The sequence below is a fragment of the Hippopotamus amphibius genome, chromosome 9, assembly GCF_030028045.1.
Source record: "Hippopotamus amphibius kiboko isolate mHipAmp2 chromosome 9, mHipAmp2.hap2, whole genome shotgun sequence".
NCBI classification, from domain to species: Eukaryota; Metazoa; Chordata; class Mammalia; order Artiodactyla; family Hippopotamidae; genus Hippopotamus; species Hippopotamus amphibius.
The window spans coordinates 11650649-11675711 of NC_080194.1; the positions used below are offsets into that span (position 1 = coordinate 11650649).

At 37.4% G+C, this 25063-nt stretch overlaps 1 protein-coding gene across 4 annotated transcripts in view; it reads right to left on the reverse strand.

The window, feature by feature from the left end:
- The window catches only part of PDHX (pyruvate dehydrogenase complex component X), an 84616-nt gene that overhangs the window by 51235 nt on the left and 8318 nt on the right, over positions 1–25063 (reverse strand). For 3 of the 4 annotated variants that reach the window (XM_057750558.1, XM_057750559.1, XM_057750557.1), the window contains one exon: positions 15920–16000. In XM_057750558.1, coding sequence (XP_057606541.1) covers positions 15920–16000 — 81 coding nt within the window. Of the gene's footprint in view, positions 1–15919; positions 16001–19674; positions 19786–25063 lie in introns of those variants that run through there. The other variant, XM_057750560.1, reaches the window with a different exon arrangement.

A 25063-nucleotide genomic window follows, 5' to 3' on the forward strand; every position in this document is an offset into this window, starting at 1 on the left:
CGAAACTAAAACAAAAACATTTCACTCAAAAGTAAATTACAGAACAAAGTTCCAAAATATGAAGAAATTTAATGCTAAGAAAGAAAACCACAAAAATCAGTAATTGGCACAGAAATTCATTTCAGATGCAATCCATTTAGTGCAATCCACCAAAGATTTTAAAATAAGTATCTTAAGGATGTTCAGAAATAGAAATGAAGGTATATGATCCATCACAAGAACAGGAGATAAAAAAAAAAGTACAGAAATAAAACACTATCAGGTTGAAAAGGAAAAAAAAACTAATTAGAAATCTTAGAAATGAAAAATACAGTGAATGAAATAAAAAGAAACAATCAATGAGATATACTCTACAGTCGACATAGTGAAAGAATGACTTAGTAAATTAAAGATAGCTTCAATGAACTACCTGGAACTTAATGTGGGCAGACAAAAAGATAAGTTTAGGAAAGAGCAGTTAAGGGACATAAATTGAGGCTGCAATGTTTGTCCAGTGGCATTCCAAGGGACGAGATGGGAGAGAATAGTGGAGAAGCAATACTTGAAGAGAATAATTGCTGAAAACTTCCCAGAACTGAAAAGAGATATATACCTTCAGATATATACCTTCAAAGACTACTGAACGAGTTTAGAGTGTGGTTACCTACAGTGTATTGCCTAGGAGGGGCACAGGGAGCCTTGGAACTTGCTGGGAATATTATGCATCTTGACTAGATGCTGGTAACCTGGATAAATGTGTACGTAAAAATTAATTAAGCTTACACTTTGTGCAGGTAATACCTTGATAAAAAGAGTTAAACAGAAAAAAAGAGTATCAGACTGTATAAAACATGACTCCACATTATAGATACACTGTATAGAAATTATATACTTTCAACAATAGAAACACAATCTTAAAAGCTATCAGAGGGAAAAAGAAATAGATTACCTCAATGGAATGACAGACTGAGAGCACACTTCTCAGCAGCTGCAATAGAGGTCAGAAGACAACGGAGTAATATCTTCAAAAAGCTGAGGAAAAATAACTGTCTAGAATTTTATATGCAGCCAAACCATCATTTAAGAATGAAGGAAAAGTATTCTTTAGACATACAAAGGCTAAGAAAGTTTACCACTTATTGATGAGCTATTACAAAACACAGTTTTTCAAAAAGAAAAGTAGACACAGAGGGGATCCTTGGGCTACACAAAACAAGTTACCACAGAAATTGATAAAGTGTTAACTATCAATCATTTAAAAGGTAATTTCTGAGGAGTTAAAAAAGTTTACAATTCAAACACTAAAAAAATAAGATGGATAGGAATATTTTTAGGTGATAAAACATGCTAAGAATTTTGATATAGATAGGAGGAAAAAATACTGGATAATTCTAGACTCCACTGCCAAGAGGTAATTAAATATGTATCCTAAAAACTTAATGGTGTCTACCAAAATATATAAAAATGGAAACACAACCTACAGCATTCAAAAAAGCAGGAGATACAGAAAATAATAAAAACTATTATCCAATTGAAGGCAGATGCATGAAAAGAAAAAAGAAAAGGATAAAAAGAGAAAACACAAAAATGGTAGAAATAAGTCCAAACATATCAGTAATTTCAATTAACATAAATGGGTTAAAACCACCTACTAAAAGTAAGAGATTATCAAAATGAATAAAGAAATAACATCTAGGTAAACACTGCTTATAAGAGACAGACCTAAAACAGAAACAGAATAAAAAGTAAGAGATATAAAAATGTGAAACATACAAATACACCCCCTCACAAACACACCAAAAATAGCTGGTACAGCAATATGAACAGGCACACTCAATAAAAGAACATGAAGGAAAATCTAAAACAATGAAATAACAAATATGCTCTAAAAGTTCACTGTATTGAAACTCTTCATTGTATACCAAGATTTTCATATAGATGGTTACACTATATCTCAGCTAAAATAGTCCAGAACCACCAATACAAACTATTTTAATAAAATAAACTTATGTTAGATACTTACTGAACACCTGAAACATGCTTGGTCTAACCCCAAAGAGATTTTCCTACTCAACCAATATTTATTGAAAATGTACTAGAGCACTGAGGCGATAGCAGTGTGAGGAAAAAAATGGTTAAGATTTCTGACCTCCAGAAGCTTCCTTACTATCTCGTGACAAATTATTTGGAAATAACAGTGAGATTATGTGAAGTCAGGATGCTATGGGAACATTCAGGAGGGGCATCTAATTCTGCTTTTGGAAGTGAGAGAGGGCTTCCTAAAAAAAAAAAAAAAAAAGACATCTAGTATAAGCCTGAAAAGATGAGGAGACAATGAAGTAAAGGGGCAAGTGACCCAGGCAGAAGGCACAAATACCCAAAGCCCTCAAAGCAAAGAAAACAAGAAACTTCGGAGGATCTGGCTAATACTACCTGAGAGAAGTGATGAGAGATTAGGCTGGTGAGGTAAGCAGGAATCTGACCCAAAAAGGAACCTTGTCTGTTTTACAGAGAATGCTACAGTACCAGATTATACAATCTCACATTACTTCTTTATATGACAGATATTTTACGGTAGTTAAGATAGATTATATTTCAAAAGGAAAGGAATCACACCCTAATATGTTTCTGCTGTAACCATGGAAAACACAATTGAACCAGGCAACCTAGCAATTAAATACTTCTTTTACTCACCTAGAAAAGAAATTCTGGCCATAGGAAAACAATAAAATAATGTTTTATCACTTGTGCTTGCCTATTTCAAATTCCAAACACCTTTTGAGAACCATTCACAAATTCTACTTCAGCCATAGATCAACCTAGATGATTTTGTTCCTATTCCTGAATTCCTATAGTAATTGTTATTAATTTGAAATGAATCATAAATTAATTATGAAATGTTAACTGCTATTAACTATTTTTTTAAAAATTGGTTTTCCTCTATTTACCAAACTATGAGCTTCTTCACAATAGGAACAGGACATAGCTTAAGTGTTTTATATTCTACCTCATTCCCCAGGACTCCAGCTAGTGCTTCATACATAATGAGTTTGAGATTAAAACACTTCAGAAAAAAATTGCAATAACATCACAACTCCTCATTTCCTCATAAGATATACATCAAACTGTCCTTTATGTTTCTTTCAGTTCTAACATCTGATTTGTAGCATGTTTCTGACATTTAAAAATTTAGGTATCCTGTTTCCTTTTTATCTTGTTTTAATTAAATGTACATAAAACATAGACATATATATTAGCTGTATGAGAATCCTGAGAGACAAAATGTAAAGAAACAGAGAAAAGCACCTATTGTGTGATGAACTTTCCCCAGGAACCACAGCAAGGTTTAAAACATTGTATTATTATATAAGGCACATTACCCCTAATACCACAAAACTAAGGTTCTATCTGTCAATAATCAAATGTAACGTGAATGCCAAAGAAAAATTCTGAGATAAATAGTGAGCCATGAAGATTCCAAATATACTCAGTTTCAGCCTTGGTCAACAATTTAGTGCTATAATTTGGAAAACCTGCAAGGCACAGTAGTTAAAAGGAGCTCTTCCAACTCAGACACAGGTTTATTCCAAGCTCTGACACTTACTGGTAATCTTGACCAAGTTACTTAACCTCTCTGACTCTAAGAAAGGTTTTGAATGTGCAGGTATTTAAAAAAAACAAAACAAAAAACCATGGAACTGCAAATGTTAACTCTTCACATCTCTCTTCAAATAACACTTCACAACATCTTTAGATTAAAAAGTTAGGTATGTTATTAATAACCATTAAAAACCAAGACTCATTCTAGCTCCCTACTCCATACTCTATCATTTCAGACAGATCATTCCATGTACATCAGCATATAAGGCATTTGTAAGTAAGCACTGGGTATAAACACAACAATAAGATAGGGTTCTGTCCACAATGAGTTCAGAGTCTAGAGAAGAAGACTGAGAAGCTAGTACAGAGCATCACGGCTGGCACGGCTCCTCAGCTGCCACGTTGAGGGCTGACTGGTTGCAGAAGGAGGTGGCAGCCTTGCCGTGTTCCTGCATGTCCCTGCGCCATCTCCTCGTGGTGCGTGTCAGCAGCCGAGGTGGAGCGGGCCCGGAGCGAGAGTGCGGGCCCCAGGAGGGGCCAGAGCAGAGGCCCGCCCGGGGGCCGCTCCCCAGCACCGAAGCCAGCAGCATCATCATCCTGTGCCTTTGTCCAGGTGGGCAGCTGCCAGAGCTGAGGACTGGAGTACACAGAGGCTTCCCTTTCTCTTTTAAATTCTGGGTATGAAGTATAGTCTTGACCAAACACAGTTAATGGTGATGTTTATCAAGTACACACATCCTATGACTTTCACAAAATAGTTCTGTTCTCCCGAAAATTAAGAATAAAAGTCTTTATTTAAAAGGTGTGTGTGGTGGTAGTGGTGGGAGGCCGAGGAAGTCACACCTACACGAACGTTAAAGAAAAAACTCTTCTTAGTGCTAAAGTTGAACGATAATGACACCCATGATTACAGACAAAAATAATTCGTTTATCAACAGGTATTTACCAGCTGCCCCTACGTGAGTGACACTGTGCAAGACCCTATGGCAAAAATAATAAAAAAGAATAAGAAAGACCTGCTTTAAGAAGTTTCCAGTCTGACTGAGGAAGAGTACAAACAAGCAGGCAATGCCAATCCCAACCAGTCAGTGCCTCCGGCAGTGAGGGAGGATAGAGAAGGGGCCTCTAGTCAGCATTTGCCAACTCTTTCATCATGCCCGAAAAGACACTACTTGCATGGCCCAAGACCCCAGGCAACCAGCTCCTAGTCCATTGTGCTCTGGGGACTGAAGGCATGCGTAGTTTGATAAGGAAACTGCTAGGCAAACTTAACCTCCTTTACATCCTTCTGGCTCTTACATTTTACCGCATTGCCCGTTTCAAGTGCTCAACACACGTGGCTAGTGGTTACTACATTGGACAGTGCAGACATAGAACGTTTCCATCAGCACAGAAAGCTCTACTGAATAATAGTGTAATCTGTAATTCCACTCACCAATTCTATCGTTCTGAAATAACAGAAATAGTAACAATAAATGTAAAAAAGCATAATGATGGAACGCGATTCAGCAATAAAAGCAATGAACTGTTGATACATGCTATGGCATGGATGGACTGTAAAATCATGCTAAGTCAAAGAAGCCAGTCACAACAGACTTCATAATACATGATCCTATTTACATTAAATGCCCAGAAAAGGCAAATTTTTAGACACGGAAAGCGATGAAGACAGGGATAAGAGAAAGAAGTGACTGCAATCAAGCACTAGAGGTTTTTGAGGTGATAGAAATGTTCTAAAATTGGATTTTGGTGATGGCTGCAGAACTCTGCATATTCACTAAAAAAAATCACTGAGTTGTGCACCTAAAATAGGTGAATGTTACAGTGTGTGAATTATACTTTAAAAGCTATTAAAATAGTAGTATACTGAAAACACATTGAAGTTGTTTCTGAAATGCACACTTCAGAAATTTTCCATTTTAGCATCCAAACATGTATACAAATTCCCAGAAATAACAGAAACCAAAGCCTCATCTACAGTAGAAGCCAGAGACCCATTTAACTCTCTAGCAGCATCTGGCGATAACAAGAGAAACAGCTATCCGCTCCTTCAAGACAGTTTTACTTCTGAATTTTACACACTACATCAAATACAGTCTAAGATTTACACAAAATTTTTTTGAAACATTCAAGATTTCCAGTCACATGACAGAAGGAAAGTCTACATAAAACGACAGTCTCTGAAGGGTAACAAACACCGAGAGCAGCAGCAGTAACACGGCTGAAGAAGCAAGTTCCACGTCTGTTCTAGACGTGTGGCCAAGCACCTCACCTAACCACCTCAGCCTAGCTTTGTTCCAGTGTTTCAGGATATGCTCTTAAATATCTCAAGAAAGAAAACAATGTTTTTCACACAGTCAAATATTCTCTCACGAAAGGGGGGAACAAGAATATTTTCTTCCTTCTGGTTATTTGAACAGCTTTGACCTTTCGACTGATAAAAAAAGACACTCTATATTCGAGGGTGAGTCAAAAAGTATCCGCACTCTGGTTATATTAAACTTCTGTTGACTGCACTGCCTTATCAGCACTTTGGGTTCAAGGCTACTGTCTCCCCAGTCACTGCTGTGCAGGTGTGAATGTGTTACATCAGTTTATTTGTAACTGCAAGCATAAATGGATTCCCTCCTTGTGATTTGCATGAAAGAAGAGCAGTGTGCAGTGATTCATTTTTTTGTGGTCTGAGGGTGTGCATGTCTGCACACTTCTACCCACACTGTCGACACTCTGCAAAAAACTTCGTTTTGAGGTGCTAAAGCATCCTCCCTATAGTCTTGATCTTGCTCCATCAGACTTTCACCTGTTTGGTCCCCTGAAATCAGCCCTACGAGAACAAAGATTCACTTCTGATGAAGAAGTGAAGACAGCAGTGCATTTCTGGCTCAAAGCTCAGCCTAAAACATATTTTAATGAGGGAATACGAAAGCTTGTTGACAGATGGACAAAGTGTATTGAAAAGCAAGGAGATTATGTCAAAAAATGATGTATTTGTCTTTTCTAAAACTTAATTAAAATAAATTCTACAGCCAGAGTGCAGATAATTTTTGACTCACCCTCATACACTTTAATTAAACTAAAAATAATCTGACACGCATGTCGCCCACCAAATAACAAGCTTGTAATAAAAATGTGGAATTATAGCTCAATTCACCTTTCAGGAGATTTTGAAACTGTACATGTTACCTAGCACTTCTGAACTGTTTTCTCCACTAACTTAATGATGCCTATTCTTTACTTAATCCTCAGATTGAAATTAAGTATTCTAATATTCATTATAAAACTACTTTTCTGACATTCATTAGATCAACAAAGATGGGAATACTTTATATGCTATATTATTGCATGTTGCCCTGTGATGAGAGAGGTTACCAAGAGGATGTGACCACTTAGCTGGGCAAGGTCAATCGGAGGTCCCTCACCTGCTCCCTGTCTGTGGAATGTGCACTCCGCTTGGTTCCCAGCACTAGAATCTGCCCAAGGACGTAGCCTTGAGATAGCACTGTGGTGCTGAGACCACTGGACCTTGTATGTGACTGAGCCCAGTCAAGTCCTTTGTATACTTTTAAGGACGGGTGGTGTGGGAATCTACCCATCTTGTGGCCACCTGAGGCAAGCCTCACATGAAAGTCCCCTTGCTTATTAAACCTGCCACCTACCAATCTGGAGCCTCTTTCCTCCATCTCTCTCTACCCTCCATGTATTGGGCCGATTTTAAATTATACCCAGGAAGCTCCTGAGGAGGTTGTGAAACAACACTATGACTTCAAAAAAGAAAAGGAAACTGAGTTATCATAGAATTCTAAAGTCAAGGATATATCTTAGTTCAACTCATCTAGTTCAACTCACTCCCAGATTATCTCATGACAGAGTAGGAAGCCCAAAGGACAAATCTAAGCCAGAGTTCATTTCATTGCACACGTATTGCCTTGGCTTAAAACACACACACACACACACACACACACACACACACACACACACACACACACACACACAGGTAACAGTTGTGAATTACAGAGTCTCAGATTTTCAAGAAACCATAAAGTTTTGTAAGACCAAACTGCCACCCACTAAAGGTTATCAGATAATTAGTCTCAGCTTAAAAATAAACTAGATTCAAAATTAGATACAATGCTTTTCTTTTTTCATTAAAAAAAATTTAATCCTCTTAAGGTTTGAAGGTCTAAACTCACTGTTTTAAATAACAGTGACCATACAATAAAGATCTCAGGATAAAAAATTTTAAAAACATACCTAGTAAGAAAAAAAGGTATATAAAAAGTTTTCTTGTAGAATATAAATATTTTTAATACATAATGATTGAACCAAATTATGTATCAAGCACCAAACATACTTAGACATATATAGTCATACCCATGTGTACAACACATGAATCTTAACTAAATTATGAGGGACTTCCCTGGTGGTCCAGTGGTTAAGACTCCGCCCTTCCAATGCAGGGGGCCCAGGTTGGATCCCTGGTCAGGGAACTAGATCCCACATGCATGCCGCAACTAAGAGTCTGCATGCTGCCACTAAAGATCCCATGTGCTGCAACTAAGACCCGGTGCAGCCAAATGAATAAATAAATATTTTAAAAAATTATTAAGAACTAAATTATGGCCATAAAAATCACAAAGGTGATAAACTTGAAAAAGAAGCCAGTGAATTATGGAGAACCAAGGATTTAGATTGCTCTCAATTACTTATGTATACTGGTAAACATTTCTCCTCAGCCGGCAGAACACAGAATTGTAAAAGCAACTTTCGAGGAAACAGGCTCCAGGGGCTTAAAGTAAACCCTGGTTTGTCCTGTATGAAAATAGCACATGTAACCAAAAGGAAAAAGAACAGAATGATGAAACCATTTGTCTCCTGGCTCTTCATCATACTCACCATGTTCTAATGGGTGTGAATAACTTATCAGACTGTCAGTGAGCTAGACGTCTGAGAGATAATGTAGTTCAAAGAATCCTCTTATCTACTTGCCTACCAGGTCTCAAAGTGTGAAGAAATTTAATCTTTTTATAATAATCCTAGAAGGCTGGTCTGTGTCTGAATCATTATTTAATGACACCAACACTCTGTAATACTGAATACGGAAATAGCCAAAGCTCTGTAATTCATCAGGAAACAGAAACTTAAAAATAGATTCCAACTGGCTGCATTATTTATAAAGGTGAAACTTTCTTAGATAATGATAATTATTTTAAAAGACGGTAGCAGCCACGGGGAGCCGACTGCTCCAAATGCTTCCTAATGAAGCACTGGCTCTTCCGTTTATATTATGTGGCATGTCTTCCTCAAATTCTAGAAAATTCTCTGCCCTTTTTTTTGTTGAATATTACCTCTTCCTCACTCTCTTTTTTCTCCTTCTGGAGGTCCTCCTATTGGGTTAGTAGAGGATTCTCATTTTATTCTTCATGTCTCAGCTTCTCTTTTATATTTTCTATTGCTTTATCTCTCGCTGCTGCACGCAGGCTAACTTTTTCAGGTTGGACTTCATGAATCCTTTGGTCAGTCACATCTAATCACACTTTAACCCAACCTTGACTTTTTCATTTTCTAATCTGAGAGACAACATTTCTCATTCCTAGAAGTTCTATTTGTTCTTTTCAAATCTGGACTTTTTGGATAGTGTGTCTTTTTTCATATTTTCAATTCCTTCTCTTACATGTCTCCTATTTCAAAAATATGTTTTTATGTATCTAGTAATTTCAATTAACTGAAGTTCTTGGAGGTCTAATCCTGTTGCTTGTTATGTTCAATAATGTTTGCTCCTAAAAGGCAGCTTCCATGTCAATTATTAAATTTGGAATTGTGAATCTGTGGTAAGTGGGACTTTATCTGGTAATCTTGTGTGGGTTGGATTAGAGGCTATGTTCTTCCAGAATAATGGCTTCTGCCAAGTAACGCAGTAAGATTATCAGCCCAGGACCACTTTACCTCTACTTAGGGGTTCCCAGAAAATGCAAATACTACAAATCTGAACCCCAAAGCCTCAGGAGGAGAGGCCTATGAGAGAACAGAGTAGGCATTTTTATTCCAAGCAAACAAATATATTTGTCTGTTAGCGTATGGCATTAAATTCCATCCATATGGTGGTGACTCTCAAGTTTCTATCTCCAAGTCAGACTTCACTCCTGAACTTTAATTCCTATAACCATTGTCTATTAAACACCTTTCCTTGAATATCTAATAAGCAACTCAAACTTTACCACATCCAAACCTGAACCTAATTCTTGATTTCCCTTCCTCCCCACAAAAAACCGAGTCTCAGTGATTCCACCCTTCCAGCTCAGGCCCAGCGGGGCATGTGGTCAGCTCCCACCCACCACTCTGGTACTGCTGATATTTGGTGATTCCTCTTTCCTGTGTTTAAGCTCAACTTACATTTAAAACATCTGTCTTATAATTTTCCATACAGAAGTGAGCAGAACTCTGACCGCATCTGTTTAGATGGTCATACTGACTAGAAGTCCTCAAGACTGGCTTCTCAAATGTAAGTAGGTAAACAGAGCTACTTAAATTGCCTAGTTTACCTCTTGATACCAGAGCACTCCTAGGGCCTGTTCCATTCAGTGCAAGGCTACTAACAGGGCGCAAGAAAGCACGTAAAAACTACTTCCTACAAAATAACCATGAGTGTCAATGCACTTTGGCTTTAGGATAAGGACACTTACAGACTGATAAACTGTAGCTTGACATCGAGATCTTATAAGCTATCTTCTCTCACACCCAATATGCCCTTAATGAGGCCAGAACTACCTGAGGATGCCAAAATATACGTCATGACATCTCACTTCCAAGATTTTGCCAAAGTGCATACATTACTTATAATGTCCTTCTTTCTCATTTTTTAAAAAGCCCATGAATAATATAAGGACCAACTCAAATAGTACCTCATCTGCAAAGCCTTCTCAGACGCCTGTCACATCTCGTGCTCTTGCCTTACTCTCCCCTCTGCCAATATATTTACTAATCAACCACTTACAGTGCTGCCGGGTCTGTTCTAATTGCTATGCTAGTCATAACCCGAAAAGGAAACATATCAAAACTCAGACATGTCTGCCACTAAGGAACAGAATTAAGTAGTGCTTCCCATCAGAGGTGGTACAGCACCTCAAAGACCAGTCACGGTCATCTGGATAGCTCACTGTGCCGTATCTTCCAATCTCTATATTGGCCCAGTCCATAGTTCCAGACTCCTGCTGTGAGGCCCATTCTGTGATTTCTCTTGTTGCCTTCCCTAGCACCCCAGCCCTGCCTGGCCCCACCCACAAGAACGGGGGCCTTCTCTCGCACTTGCAAGCTACTGAACACTTGCAGCCTTCTTCCCGACCCCCAACACTTGTCCTCACTGCCACGAATGGCTCATCTCCTGGAATCACAGCATCATTCTGTCAGACTCTGAACTCCTGCTCACTGACCAAGTCTCTTACACAATTTTATAAGCACTAGGCTGGACCACTCAACACCAACATTTGCCTAGATGACATCTGTGCCCACTGAAACACATATAGAGACCCCAAAAGTCCCTGCCAGAGCTAGTCTCTGGAATCAGTCAAGTCCTCCCTAACCACGTCCTTCATTCTCAACTCACTCTTCCCTCTTCTCCTTCCGTTTTTAACATTTGGTTTACCATTTTTCAAGCCGAAGAATAATAATGGCTATGGGGAACTTATGTGGTCAATTTCTCTGTACGTCTGTCCAACAAGCCCTAATAGGGACTGGAGACGCATCTCCCCAAGAGTTTAACATGTTACAGAATGAGTAAACCATAGGAAGACTAAAAGAAACCATCCCACAGTTAATACCTGGTTACTCTACAGACACACATGGCAATGACCTAAGGAAGGAAAAAGGAAAGGAAAGCAGCTGCCGGAAAAATAAAAGTCTCCTTCTCCAACTTCCTTCACAGTAATTTTTCCTCTGTCTTTCTGTACCATGAGCGCTGTAGCATCCTTATCTCTTTGGCCTTCGTAGGCTTAGTCTTATTTTTTAAGTGCCATACTAAGTACTTAAAATCTGGAAAAATAATTACTTACAATAGCCAAGGTATGGAAACAACCTAAGTGCCCATCAATGGATAAATGGATAAAGATGTGAGACATATGCATATATATATAATGGAATACTACTCAGCCATAAAAAAGATGAAATTTTGCTATCTGCAACAACATGGATGGACCCTGAGGGTATTATGCTAGACAAAATAAGTCAAAGAAAGACAAATACTGTATGATTTCATGCATACGTAGAATATAACAAACAAAACTAAATAAAATAAATGAACAAAATAAACCAAACAAAAACAAACACGTAGCTACAGAGAACAGAGTAGTGGTTACCAGAGGGGAAGGGGCAGAGGAAGGAGGGGAGGGCAAAATGGGTAAAGAGGATCAACTGTATGGTGACAGATGGAAACTAAGCTTTTGGTGGTGAGCATGCTGTAGCATACACAGAAGTAGGAATATAAGGTTGTACACATGAAACACACCATGTTATAACCTATGTACCTAAGTAAAAAAATAAATTTGAAAAAATCTGGCAAAATGGTTGCTATAAACAGTAGATTAATACAGCTTTGTAGGTAATATTGTAGCAAATATTTTCTTAGTAACGGCAAGATTCAAATTCACATGGAGCTTATAAAAAGCTGAGGAAAGAGTAGTTTCCCACTCCATTATATCCCAAAGGCTACTGATTGGACAACTTTATATATGTTAGCACAAAAAGTTCAAACATATACAAAAGTTATAAGTAAAGTTAAAGAACCAACTTTTACAACTATTACAATTGTACAACTGACTCATGAACAGTTATACCCTTATCCTCCCACCAGAGGTATCTTTAAGTTAATGCCAGACGTATTATCATTTCATACATAAGTATTTCAACTCATATCTCTCATAGATGAGATTTTAAAAATTATTACCATAGTATCATTAAACCTCTAAAATGATTAATTCCTTAATCTCATTAAACATATAATTTTCAAATTCCCCATGTGTTATTCGCTTGAATCATAAACAAAATAAGGTACCTCACTGGAACTGGTCTCTTAAATCTCCTTTAAGGTATAGGTTCCCTACCTCCTTCCTTCGCCCATGTTCCCATCCTTCGACATTTATTTGTTGAAGAAACTGGCCTGTAGACATTCCCACACTCTGGGTTATGCTGATACACTCCTCATGGGGTCACTGAATACATCCCTCTTTACCCTATATTTCTTGGAAACTGGTAGTTAGAACTACAGGCCTGATCACATTCAGCTCAATTTTCTGGCAAGATAAGCTCATAGCTGGTGGGGTGTACTATCTGGTTTTCTCTCTTTGTGTGATATTGGCAAACACTGATGGTCACTGGCTGTATCTCTTAATTCATCAGAGATCACCAAATTGTGATACAATGACATTCTATCATTCCTCCATCTTTTAAGAGTTGGGATATGCCAATAATTAGAAACTTCTCACCAACTACTTGGTTACTCCAAGCTACTGCTGACATAGGAAAGGCAGGGAAAAATACTTGAGTCTTTCCACTTAGTACCGGTTTTCAAAATGAGTAAATTTACTAGCATCCCCCAAGCAGACTAACTGTTAGTATTTTCCTTTAGTATTATTGTGAGCTTTGAATTCAAATATACTTAATATGTTTCAATACACCATAGATATTATTCTTACTGATCCTCAAACTGTCCCATTTTTGGCTCCTGAATCCTTTAAGATGCCCTCAGGAGTTTCAGATAACTGCTTTGCCTTCTAAATTGACAAGATGTTCCAGGCTCATTTTGTACATTTCCTACCCCAGACATGGAAGTAGCTATTTTCCAAGCAGTTTTGGTTTACTTTAGTGGGAAATGGCATGTAGAGACTACAGTCTCATTGTTAGGGATGCTCATTACTAGTAGGTTTGTCATTTTTCCAGGCCCTGCCATGGAAAAGAAGTAGAAAATCTACCATCACAGAATCTTTCCTTAACCTTAGCTATCTTTCATCTGCTTTTCCTTAAAACCACACCCAAAGGCTGGGCTCCCAATAATCACTCATGTGCTTTATCCCACAAAATACATTTTAAAAAAACCTTGGAATAACAATAGCAACATAACCACTATAATACTATTACTCTAAACATTTTAAGATTATTTTTAGAGACGTCATTGTTTACAATCTAGTAGGGATATATAGTCAAGTTTACTGACATTTGAAACAGCCCCTCTCTGCATGGTTGTTATATCAGCAACTCAATATATAATTAGGTTCTTCTGTTTCATTTGGTTTCCATTTTTAGGGATCTTTTAAAATTAAATTTTGTGTTAAAATTATGCAAAATATATATATGGTTCCAAAGTTAAGGAGACAAAATAAGATGCATTCAGAGACGTCTAGCTTCTGCTCCTCTCTCCACCCACCACACTGTTTCCTCCACCGCACTACAGATAACCCTTTGTTGTTAAATTTTAGTTTTATCCTTTAAAAAAAAAAAAGTCCAAATATTAGTACTCCCATCCCTTTCTTCAATGAATGATACAAACTATATCTTCTAGTCTCCACCCTACTTTTTTCCCCTGAAGATCACTCTACAATAGTATAAAGAGACACTCTTCATTCCCCCCCATTTTTAAAATTTATTTACTTATTTATTTATTTATTTTTGGCTGCGTTGGGTCTTTGTTGCTGAACGTGGGCTTTCTCTAGCTGCGGCAAGTGGGGGTAGTACACGGGATTCTCACTACAGTGGCTTCTCTTGTTGTGGAGCACGGGCTCTAGGCACGCAGGCTTCAGTAGTTGTGGCGCTCAGGCTCAGTAGTTGTGGCTCATGGGCTCTAGAGCACAGGTTTAGTAGTTGTGGCACATGGGCTTAGTTGCTCCATGGCATGTGGGATCTTCCCGGACCAGAGATCGAACCCGTTCCCCTGCATTGGCAGGCAGATTCTTAACCACTGCACCATCAGAGAAGTCCCCATTCCTTTTTATAATTGTGGATGTAGTATACGTTATTCAGCAAACTGTGTATTGACCAACAGCTGCACTGTTTCTAACTTTTGCTATTACAAATACTGTTGCAATAAATAGCCTCATATGTGTGTCTTTTCTTATTTTTGCCTTGGGATAGGATCCCTAGAAATAGAACTGCCTGGCCAAAGGGTAAATACAAATGTAATTTTTCTAGGCATTGACAAATTCTCTTCCCTAGGGCTTATACTATTTTGCATTTCCTCCAGCAAAGTCTGAGAGTGCCTGCTTCCCTCCATTCCCTCCACAGTCTCATCAACAGAGTAACTTCTCAAACTTTCAAATTTCTGTCAATATGACTGGTAGGAAATGATGTATCAGTGTAGTATTAAGTCTGCATATTTATTAGTACAAACAATAAGTAGCTTTTCATATGTTTAAAGGCAATTTGCAGTTCTTCTTTTGCAAACCATCTGTTCCTATATCTTGCCCATTTTCGTGTTGAATTGTTTTCTTACTCTCTATTTTTTAGAAGTATTAACCTTTGTGATTAAAAACTGCAAATACCCTTCTCCAATTTGTTACTTTTTTTTTACTTTATTTATTATGTTTTCAGCTATACTAAAGTTATTATTTTTACCATCAAATTTATCTGTATTTCCCTTATTGTATCTGGATTTTCCCTTATTGTACCTGGATTCCACTTCCAGGTTCAGAGGAATTCACCAGCTTTTTTCCCAGCACTTGCCTGGTTTCATTTTTGTACATTAAGTGACTGACTCATTTGTAATTTATCTTTGGGATGGTACAAAGACTAAATCTAATATTGTCTTCCTTCATTATTTAAATACTAAATATTCATGTGCAACTATGTCTACTTCCTCATTTTCTATTTGGTTCTATTAGTCTGTATTTTTAAGCACCAACACCACAGTTTTTATTATAAAGACTTTTTAATATCCAGTAGGTCTACAAATCTCCTCTGCTGCTCTTCTTTAATAAGTTTTTCTTATTCTTATTTATTCTTTCCAATGAAGTTTATAATCAGCTTGCCTAACTACAGGAAGCACACACAGAGAATCATAAAGTCACAAATTAACTTCAGAGGATTGACAAATTTATGATACTGAAACTAAAAGCTAAGAATAAGAACTAAAACTTGGAAAAATGCCTTAAAAGAGTTTATCATTCTCTGCTTGTGAAAAGATAGAGGCTGAACTCAGAAAACCTTTGCTACATTACCATGAGAAATTTTTATTTAAACAATTAAGATTAACAAGCAAAGGTACCAGTCGTTTCATGTATATCATGTATTGTATAAATCAGCTGATTAGGAAAACACCAAAATGATCAAATAACACAGGTATTAGTAATGCGCTGCTCACCTTCCTTTTTCAGCCATTTCACAATGTTCCCTTCTTCCATTGTAGGAGACAGTGATGGCATTAGTATCTTAATAGGATCAGCTGAAATTGAAAAAAGGAAAGATTAAACACAAAAAATAACACACCTCATGAGGCAAAAAAAGTTCAAGAAAATTAATATCGAATTCAATTTAAGAAAAAAAAAAATCCAAATCTGAAAGACACCCAACTAGTCAAACTTAGTGTTCAGTAATTTTTTTCTGGAATGTTTTCAACTTCTTTTTTGTAGTTCCCCAAGTCCTCTATGCATATTTTCAAGCCAGGTGCTTACAGAATTAAAAAAAAGAAAAGTTGATTTACGTTTCATCTTCTTCTCCTTCCCCTTTTGTCATTGCAAAAAAGTATTTACAAGTAAAATGACCAAAGGGAAAGACAAAGAAAAAAAAGAAAAAAAAACCTAAAGTTCTGATAACCTACAACAAAATACTTACTATTAGACTTACAACAGAATAATCAAGATTAAACTTTAGGAAATTGGTTATGTTTTTATTTTCATCTATTATACTATTCAAAATTCAAAGATTCTTGCTGCTAAGTGTGAAAAGGAGAGGTCTGCCTTGTCAAGAACGATAGGGCAAGTGAACTTAAGTAGTTAAATTAATTTCAGATTGTGTTCCACACCACAATTCAACTAAGGATCCAGAAAGATAGACTTAGACCAGGATGACCTCTCAATAAAGCATGGCTACTTTTTCCTTAGATATCAAAAAAGGAGACACTCTATATATTTAGCCAGATGTGCTTCGCAATAATTCCACTGTCCAGGACCACACTTAAAGAGCACACAGCTGTTAGATTACAATTTACATAAAGTTTATACTCATAAAATAGTTCAGAGAGTGCTCCAGTGCTTATTTAGCAGTAGCCATAGTAACAAATTACATTCCTTGACATCTTCCACAAAACCTATTCTCTCCTCAACTCTCTGACCCCAAAAAGCAAAACACATCACATCTAACATATTTCAAATGTGAAAAGGGTAGAAGAGGGCTTCTTCCTTGCCCCCCCCAGTGGATGTTTTAGGGTTAAAAGTAAGGGAACTGAATACTAATGTTAAATGAAGTTAAATATTTCCTTTGGGAAAATGAACTAATGTTACTGTAATTTCAAATGTAGAGTTCTTATGGTTTCATGGTAAAGGAGTTCCATCTCTGAAGCATCTGGAAGGAAGCTTCTATCCTCCCTCCACTGTTCAATCACTCGCCTCTAAAGGACTGGGAAAAGGACCCAGGCGAATACACTGGCGTCAGCCTTTCCCTCATTTTAAGTCCTGCCTGCCTATAGGGAATCTGCATTCTCCTTTCAGTTCCTCTACGCACTAGGCATAACTGGACCGGCCTTTCAAAGGCAGATAGCAAGCCCACCCAGCGGGTGTTGGCAAGCAATTCAGGATGTGTGTTTGCTTTGTATACACAAACCCTCTCTCTCTCAAAAAGCCCAAAATCTAAACTAAGGAGTCCAACTGTAGAAGCCCACATATTTAAGTCACATTTTCCAATACAACAAAACCATCAGCATTAAAACTGTTACTTTGGTTTCCATCTGTCTGGTTTTTTGCCTCTTTCTCAATTGGTACCAGTCTACAAGGACAGAAATGTGGAATCATCACTCTTAATACCCCAACAATGATAGAGTCCAAACCAAATTTTCTAAGTCAACGCGCCCATTTCATCAATGAGAAAACTACAAGCCACCGATTAAGGGATTTGAATTCTGCCTAGCTCTCCAGGCTGTACTCTCCCACACTGCACTACCGCTCATCACCAACGGTCCTTACCAACATGGGTTATCAATTCATTAATCATTGGCTATTTATAGCCTATTCATCCAGAAATGCAGACACAGAAAACCAGACATATCGAATCCATGTGCGCATTCTTCAAGTGTCCTAACAGCCTAACAATCCGTCTTTACTAGAAAGCTCAAGCCTGGCATTACAAGATGGAATATTTCATATTTCATATACACAGTAAATTTATACAGCAGATAGAGTTCCACTACCAAGAAGCAAAATAAATAAGCTTCAATGATTCTATGTCCAGATTCCAATTTATGACAACCAACTTGATTCTCTCAAAACAAAGTCTCTCTTCAATATTTTTATATCTTGGTTCTAGTTGCCATGATAAAATTAATATTTATTTTATGAATCTCTCTCCTATTTATAATCTCTCACCTACAAGATCTTCACATTTCCATTATTCTTGACATTAAGTCCTTTATTATGAAACTTTTGCATTTATTATTTTATGAATTGCCACATCAAAAACCCTAATAAGTTTCATATTTTAAAAATAAAAAGAACATAATCATTCCTCATACAGCCACCCTTCATGGATGAATTGAAATTGCTTCTCTGAATAATGACAATAAAATATAAAATTTCTGTAATAGCTCACTACTCTTACTCTGAAATGAAGGTGACAAAAACCAAAGGAAGACACTTTGGACACTTCCATTATTCAGTACTATCTCTTGATTGATTATACTGCCTTCTTATGGAGAGTAAAATGTGCAATGCGTTTTCTGATTAATCTAAACCAATCTATCCTCAGACTCTCATGCTAGAAAAATCATTTTAAAAAGGAAGCATTAATTTATTAATAATAATGCATATTTCATTCTGGTATATCTTCTTTCAACCTGAACATTATACACGTCTTTTCCAAATATATTTTTTTCCAGGGGAAAGTAATTATGTGATCATAATATCAGCTTTGAATGACAGGGCTGCATATAAGTACTATCTGGCCTTTACTGGCTGCTGTCAATTCTAATGAAAATAGTGCGGGCTTTTCTAGACTCCTTGGAATTTTAACCTGTAATTTCATTAGAAATTATATATAGCTTCCCTTCTCATTCCAATTAGCCGTATATTCTACCTTTCTCCTGTCAAACTGAGGAGGCCTTGACATGGGCACCAATTACAATTCCTACCCATAAGTGGGCACAACTACAGTAAGAATAAAGGAAATGTGGTTTTTTACTCCACTGGTCTTACAGGTTATTTCAATTAGTACTCAAAAAATACCCCCAATTTTGTTAGACTTTAACCCTGTTGTAGTCATTTTAGTGTTCTATTTCTTTTTATCAAGCCAACAAAGTATATCTAATGGCTTACAAAGTCTGTCCTTCTATAGCAGTTAAAAAACTTATTTAAAAACTTTTAAGGTAACTACAGTGACGTACACATCCAGTTTATATTTAAACACACTGATTTTAAAAAGTCTCACAAATCCCTCACAACTGTTGTAATCTCTCTCTCTCTTTTTTTTGTCTCAATAGAATGACACAATAAAATTTTCCACTCAGTATACTGCTGCTTTACCTTTCTCATCAGGCACATGAGCAATTGATCAATCACTGAATCTTATAGCAGTTTTTCTAAACAATTCCTACATTTCCTCAAATCTGCTCTTCCAATCTTTCTAAAGCATAATTCTCTCTTTGACTTCAAATACGGTACACTAATCTAATGGTACACTAATTTCTTGTTCTCTAAAGTATCTCAAAACATTCATACTTCAGCAAAACCTATAAAAGCTTTAAATTGATGATCTGTACATCACTTCTAAAAGGTCTCTAGACTAAAAAAAAAAAAGATTAATATAAGCAAACTCTTAAAATACAAATGCGAAACAAACAGCTTTGTAGCTAACATGAAGCAGATCTAAGCTCCATTACTCTGACTAAATTAAGGGAATTTCACAACTTACATATGGTACTGCTTAAGCATCATGCTCTAGTCCATCTGTACAACTATAATCCAAACACAAAAATCATGAAATGAACATAGACAAACTGAAGAAATAAATTACCCAGTACTTTTTTAGTGCAGCTCTCCATTCCTTACATTAATTTGCTTATTTTCTAATAGAGAGAGATGCTGCTCATTTAATCACCTCTCTTTCCAGCCCAAGAACTCATTAAATAAAGTTGACCTTTAAAATTTCTGCTTAGGTAAAACAATTCTGCCATCTGCAGGCTGGATGAAATAAAGCCATATGAAGTACAGATAATTTCAAAATCAATACCAGAGCACAGAATAATATTAACACTGCAGTTTTGAATAAAGAAAGGCAAAGCAATTTTTTAAGAGATGAGTCCTTGTCATATAGGTCTTCTTTATTCAAATACTTATTTTGGTATAAGAATAGACTGAAAGTATCAATGAACAACAACAGAAAATGTATGCATACTAGTTCATGTGAAAATAGCATTTAGAGAAACAAACACAATGAAAGATGCCCCACAAATAGTATATATGGCATAATCTAATTTCTACCTTCTTAGCTTGTATGTACACAAAGACTGAAAGGATATACTCCAAAATGACACTAGTACCTATCTCTAATTGATGATTTTATTATATGTGCTTTTTATTTCTTTGTTTCTTGTTACTTTCAGAGATACACCCACAAGAACAGGGAGAAAAGAAGGAACAATAGAACATGAGTTTGGAAGCAGAAAAGTGAATAATGTAGTCAAAAGTAATAATTGACTAAAGAGAGTCTAGAAAGCCAAATGCTAAACCAGAAGTGGAGAAAGCTGAGGTAATCAACCCGGTTTATACAAGAATTTCCCAAAGGCCCATGAACTGGCAGCACTAAGGACCTCTGGAAAATCGGGGGGGGGGGGGGGGGGGGGGCGTGTGCGGGGTAGACTTGGGTGAATGCTAGGTAAGCGCTGGGTAACACTACCCTCATTCAACAGAGACTGGAGACTGTTTCCTCTGCAGAGGTTAAAGGAAGAACTTTGGAACAGAGGTTGAACCTACAAACCTGGAGATACTGTACACAGAAACTGCAAAAGTAAGTTAACTAAGAGATTAGCTGAAGTGACTGACAATACTAGAAAGAGTGCTAAGAAGCTATAAGATGGTGCGGGATGAATAAATAATAGTTACAGAGAAAACTAAGGAAAAAAATTTAAAGGCAATGACGAAAAAAAGCAAAAGGTAAGAAACATAACAATCATAATGTGGGACAATATATGACAAATCTCAGTTAAGCATTTTTGGTTGATGTAAACACTGAATATAGATTTAATTAAGAATTGCAAAATAACTACATTGGGAGAACGGGGGAAGGCAAACAGCAGGGCGACTAATCAGAAGTCATCCACAGATAATACATAACATAAAATAGAGAGATGACCAAATGCCAGAGGATAGTTAAGGGACAAAAGTTGTTGCTTCTAAGGAGGAAGACTGACTAGGGGAGGAGGGAGAGATGCGTCAGAGACCCACGGTATTGTTCTAAGCCTTTTAGTACCATTTGACTATTTAAACTATATGCATGTACTACTGTGTTAAAATATTACAGTTTGAATGGGAAGTCAAGACAAATACACAAGTACTACAAGGCAGTAGATAAACGTGTTGTGATAATGCCAAAGAGCTGAGAGCCAAGATTCTAGCCGATCAAGAAAGGAAATCTTGATTTGTGTGCTAGTACCACTTCATACTCATTAGAATGGCTATTATCAAAAAAAAGAGAAATCAAGTGTTGGCAAGATATGGAAAAATTAGAGCCCTTGTGCATGGACGGTGGGAAACTAAAACAATGCAGCTTCTGTGGAAAAACAACCCAACAGTTCCTCAAAAAATTAACCATCCATTGATACATGAATGGATAAACAAAAATGTGGTATATACACCCCATAAAATGTGACTCTATTACTCAGCCATAAGAAGGAATGAAATTGAGTTATTTGTAGTGAGGTGGATGGACCTAGAGTTTGTCATATAGAGCAAAGTAAGCCAGAAAGAAAAAAACAAATACCGTATATATATATGGAATCTAAAACTCATATATATGGAATCTAAAAAAAAAAAATGGTACTGATGAACCTAGTGACAGGGCAAGAATAAAGATGCAGATGTAGAGAAGGGACTTGAGGACACAGAGTGGGGGGCGAAGGGGAAGCTGGGACAAAGTGAGAGAGTAGCACTAACATATATATATACTACCAAATGTAAAATAGATAGCTAGTGGGATGCTGCTGCATAACACAGGGAGATCCACTCAGTGATGGGTGATGACTTATAGGGCTGGGATAGGGAGGGTGGGAAGGAGTCATGGGAGGGAGGGGATATGGAGATATATGTAGAAACACCGCTGATTCACTTTGTTGTACAGCAAAAACTGGTACAAGAGTGTAAAGCAATTATATTCCATTAAAGAGCTTAAAAGATAAAAATTAAAAAAAGAGGGGAAAAAAATGTGATTCAGCCTTAAAAAGGGATGAAATTCAGATACCTGCAACAACATGGATGAAATTCCAAGGCACTATGCTAAGTGAAATAAGCCAGACACAGAAAGACAAATATTTTATGATTCTGCTTTTATGATGTACCTAGAACAGGCAAATTCATAAAGAAAGTAAAACAGTGGTTACCAGGGGCTGGGGAGAGGGGAGAATGGGGAGGTATTGTTTAATGTGTACAGAGTTTCAGTTTGGGATTACGAAAAAGTTCTGGAGACAGCGGTAATGGCTGCACAATACTGTGAACACTGTTAATGGCCTGGAACACTTAAAAATAGCTAAAATGATAAATTTTACACATATTTCACAATAAAAGATAAGTTTTAATTTAAAAAAATCTGCTAGGCAAATAAAACAAGGTGAGGAAGGGACCAGCAGAGATATTCCAGGTGAGGAAAATGCCATATGCAAACGAAGAGGTGAGAATTATAGTTTAGTTTGGCTAAAAAGCAGAACATAATGAAATGAAAAGTGGGCCATGTAAATTTTAAAAATGTTGGGAATACTACCTTATAATAGGTAGCCATAGGACCTTCTAGTACACTTTAATACCTAGTTAATGGTTTGACATTATTTAAATAGCAATGGAAAGGCATGAAAATAATTTTGAGCAAGTAAAAGAAATAACTACAATAAAAAAATGGAACTTAAAAAAAAAAAAAAGAAAAAAAAATGGAACTTGTTTGCAGTTCCACATACATGACTCTGTTCACAAGGCTATAATTTACAAAAAAAGTAAAGAAGAAAAAATGCACATGCTTTAAGATGGTCATAACTAGCAACCCTGCAGAAAAGCTAAAATAATGGGATTTTGAATACAAAGTGAAGATACCCATGAATGTGTTACCTGTTCTCCTTTACTGACTTAGAACACTTGTCCTGATATACTGAAAAGGCATGTAAGGACCACATCCTTCTAAGAAAAGAAAGGAAGGTAAGGGGACCCAGTTGCAGGAGAGGAGCTATTTTATTGGTTGATCAGAGAAGGCCTTCTCTGACAAAGTGAGTAGAGCTGGATGGAGGAAGCCATGCACATGTCTGATGGAAGAGCCTTCTAAACAGAGGAAACAGCAAGCACAAGAATGAGCAGAGAGCATGCCTGGTAACGTTCAGAGCTCACCGAGGTAGCCTGTGTGCTAGAGTGTGGAGTGAGTGTGAGGAGAGGCGTGGTCAGAGCTGAACTCAGAGAGCTGGAGGATTCATATCATATTGGACCTTATAAACCGTAGTAAGGACATCAGATTTTATTCTGAGTTTAGTAAGAACCATGTGGAGGGTTTTCAACAGAGGAGTAACATGATCTGACTTATAACTGAAAAGCAGCACTCTGAAAGCTGCACGGAGAATGGTCTGTACTGGGCCAAGGGTGGTGGTAGGGACATCTACTGGGACACTACTGAAGTAATCTGGATTAGAGGTGGTGGTAGCTTGGCAGCACTCTAGTTGGTAGCAGAAGTGTTGAGGAGTGGTCAGATTACATGTAAAAGGCAGAGCCAACAACAATTTCTGATAGTTTGGATGTGGCCTACAAAATTCAGGAGTCAAGGATGACTTAAGTTAGGAGTACAAGGAAAAAAAAAATCCAAATTAGATGTCATAGCTCCAAAAAAGAACATTTTTTCTTCCTATAAAAAGTGCCCCAAAAGCCTACATAGACTTGATTCCTATTCAGCTATTCAAATGTGGACAGAAAAATCCCATTAAAAACCAGGTCAGTTATAAAAAGCCTGTGTTTACTCTTATGCAAAGCATTGGCCTAAGGAAACAATCCAAGGAAACTACATTTGATTCTTCCAAGTATGGAAACTAAACTTTCTCTCTTCCCCTCTCTTAGCATGAGACCTACCACACATACACACACAAGCCAGTACTTGATCGGCTCAGTGCGAAAACTGAGGTATAAAGTGTAATGACTGATGGGTGTGAGTCTGGTGGGTTTGGGAGGTATCTCCCATCTGCCCTCCCAGATCTACTTGTCAACCCTCCCCCACACTACTATCTGGGCTACATCAACAGGCTTCCTTGCTTAGGCCTCTAGTTGGGTTCTGCCAACTGACAGCATAAGCAGGAGACTGAAAGGAGAGAGGAGAATGAGGTCAGGTATTTATTTATTTCCCCAGTCCCTCCTTGTGGGGTTGCCTGGCCTGGCTGGATCCTTTAACTGAAGGGCACAGCTCCATCAGAGGTCCTCCCACAGGCTCCCTCCTTCCCAGCTCCATGATGTGCTCCCTTCCTATGCCTCTTCAAGCCAAGGGGGGGTCACAGCACCCTACTCAAAGCAGCCCCTTAGTACAGCACCATCTCTACACCCTAAATTTACAAAAATGGTCACTTATTAAACTCTCCTCAAATTATCCATTTTTAGTGTGTCATCGATTCCCTGACGGGACCCTATAAAAAGACTTAAGAGGGTAGCACTTATGCAACAAGAAAAATTTTACACCACAAGGAAGGTCACTCCATTTGAAGGAACAGTATGAACAAAGAAAGGAAAGAGAAGTACAGATGCTTAGCTAAAGGTGAATGATCGGATTAGCCTAAGTGCACAGGTAAACTTAATCCAAACCCAGATCTGAATCAAGATTTGCAAATTACTGCCTCTGTTGTAGTCACTAATGTAAATGTATCCAGGAGTCATCTGTTTAGAGTTCGAACCCCTATATTAAAACAAACTTTCAGGAAACCCAAAAGACCCTGAATAGCCAAAGCAATCTTGAGAAGGAAAGACAGAGTTGGTGGAATTAGCCTTCCTGACTTCAAACTATACTACAAGGCTACAGTGATCAAGACAGTATGGTACTGGCACAAAAACAGAAAGGTAGATCAATGGAACAGAAT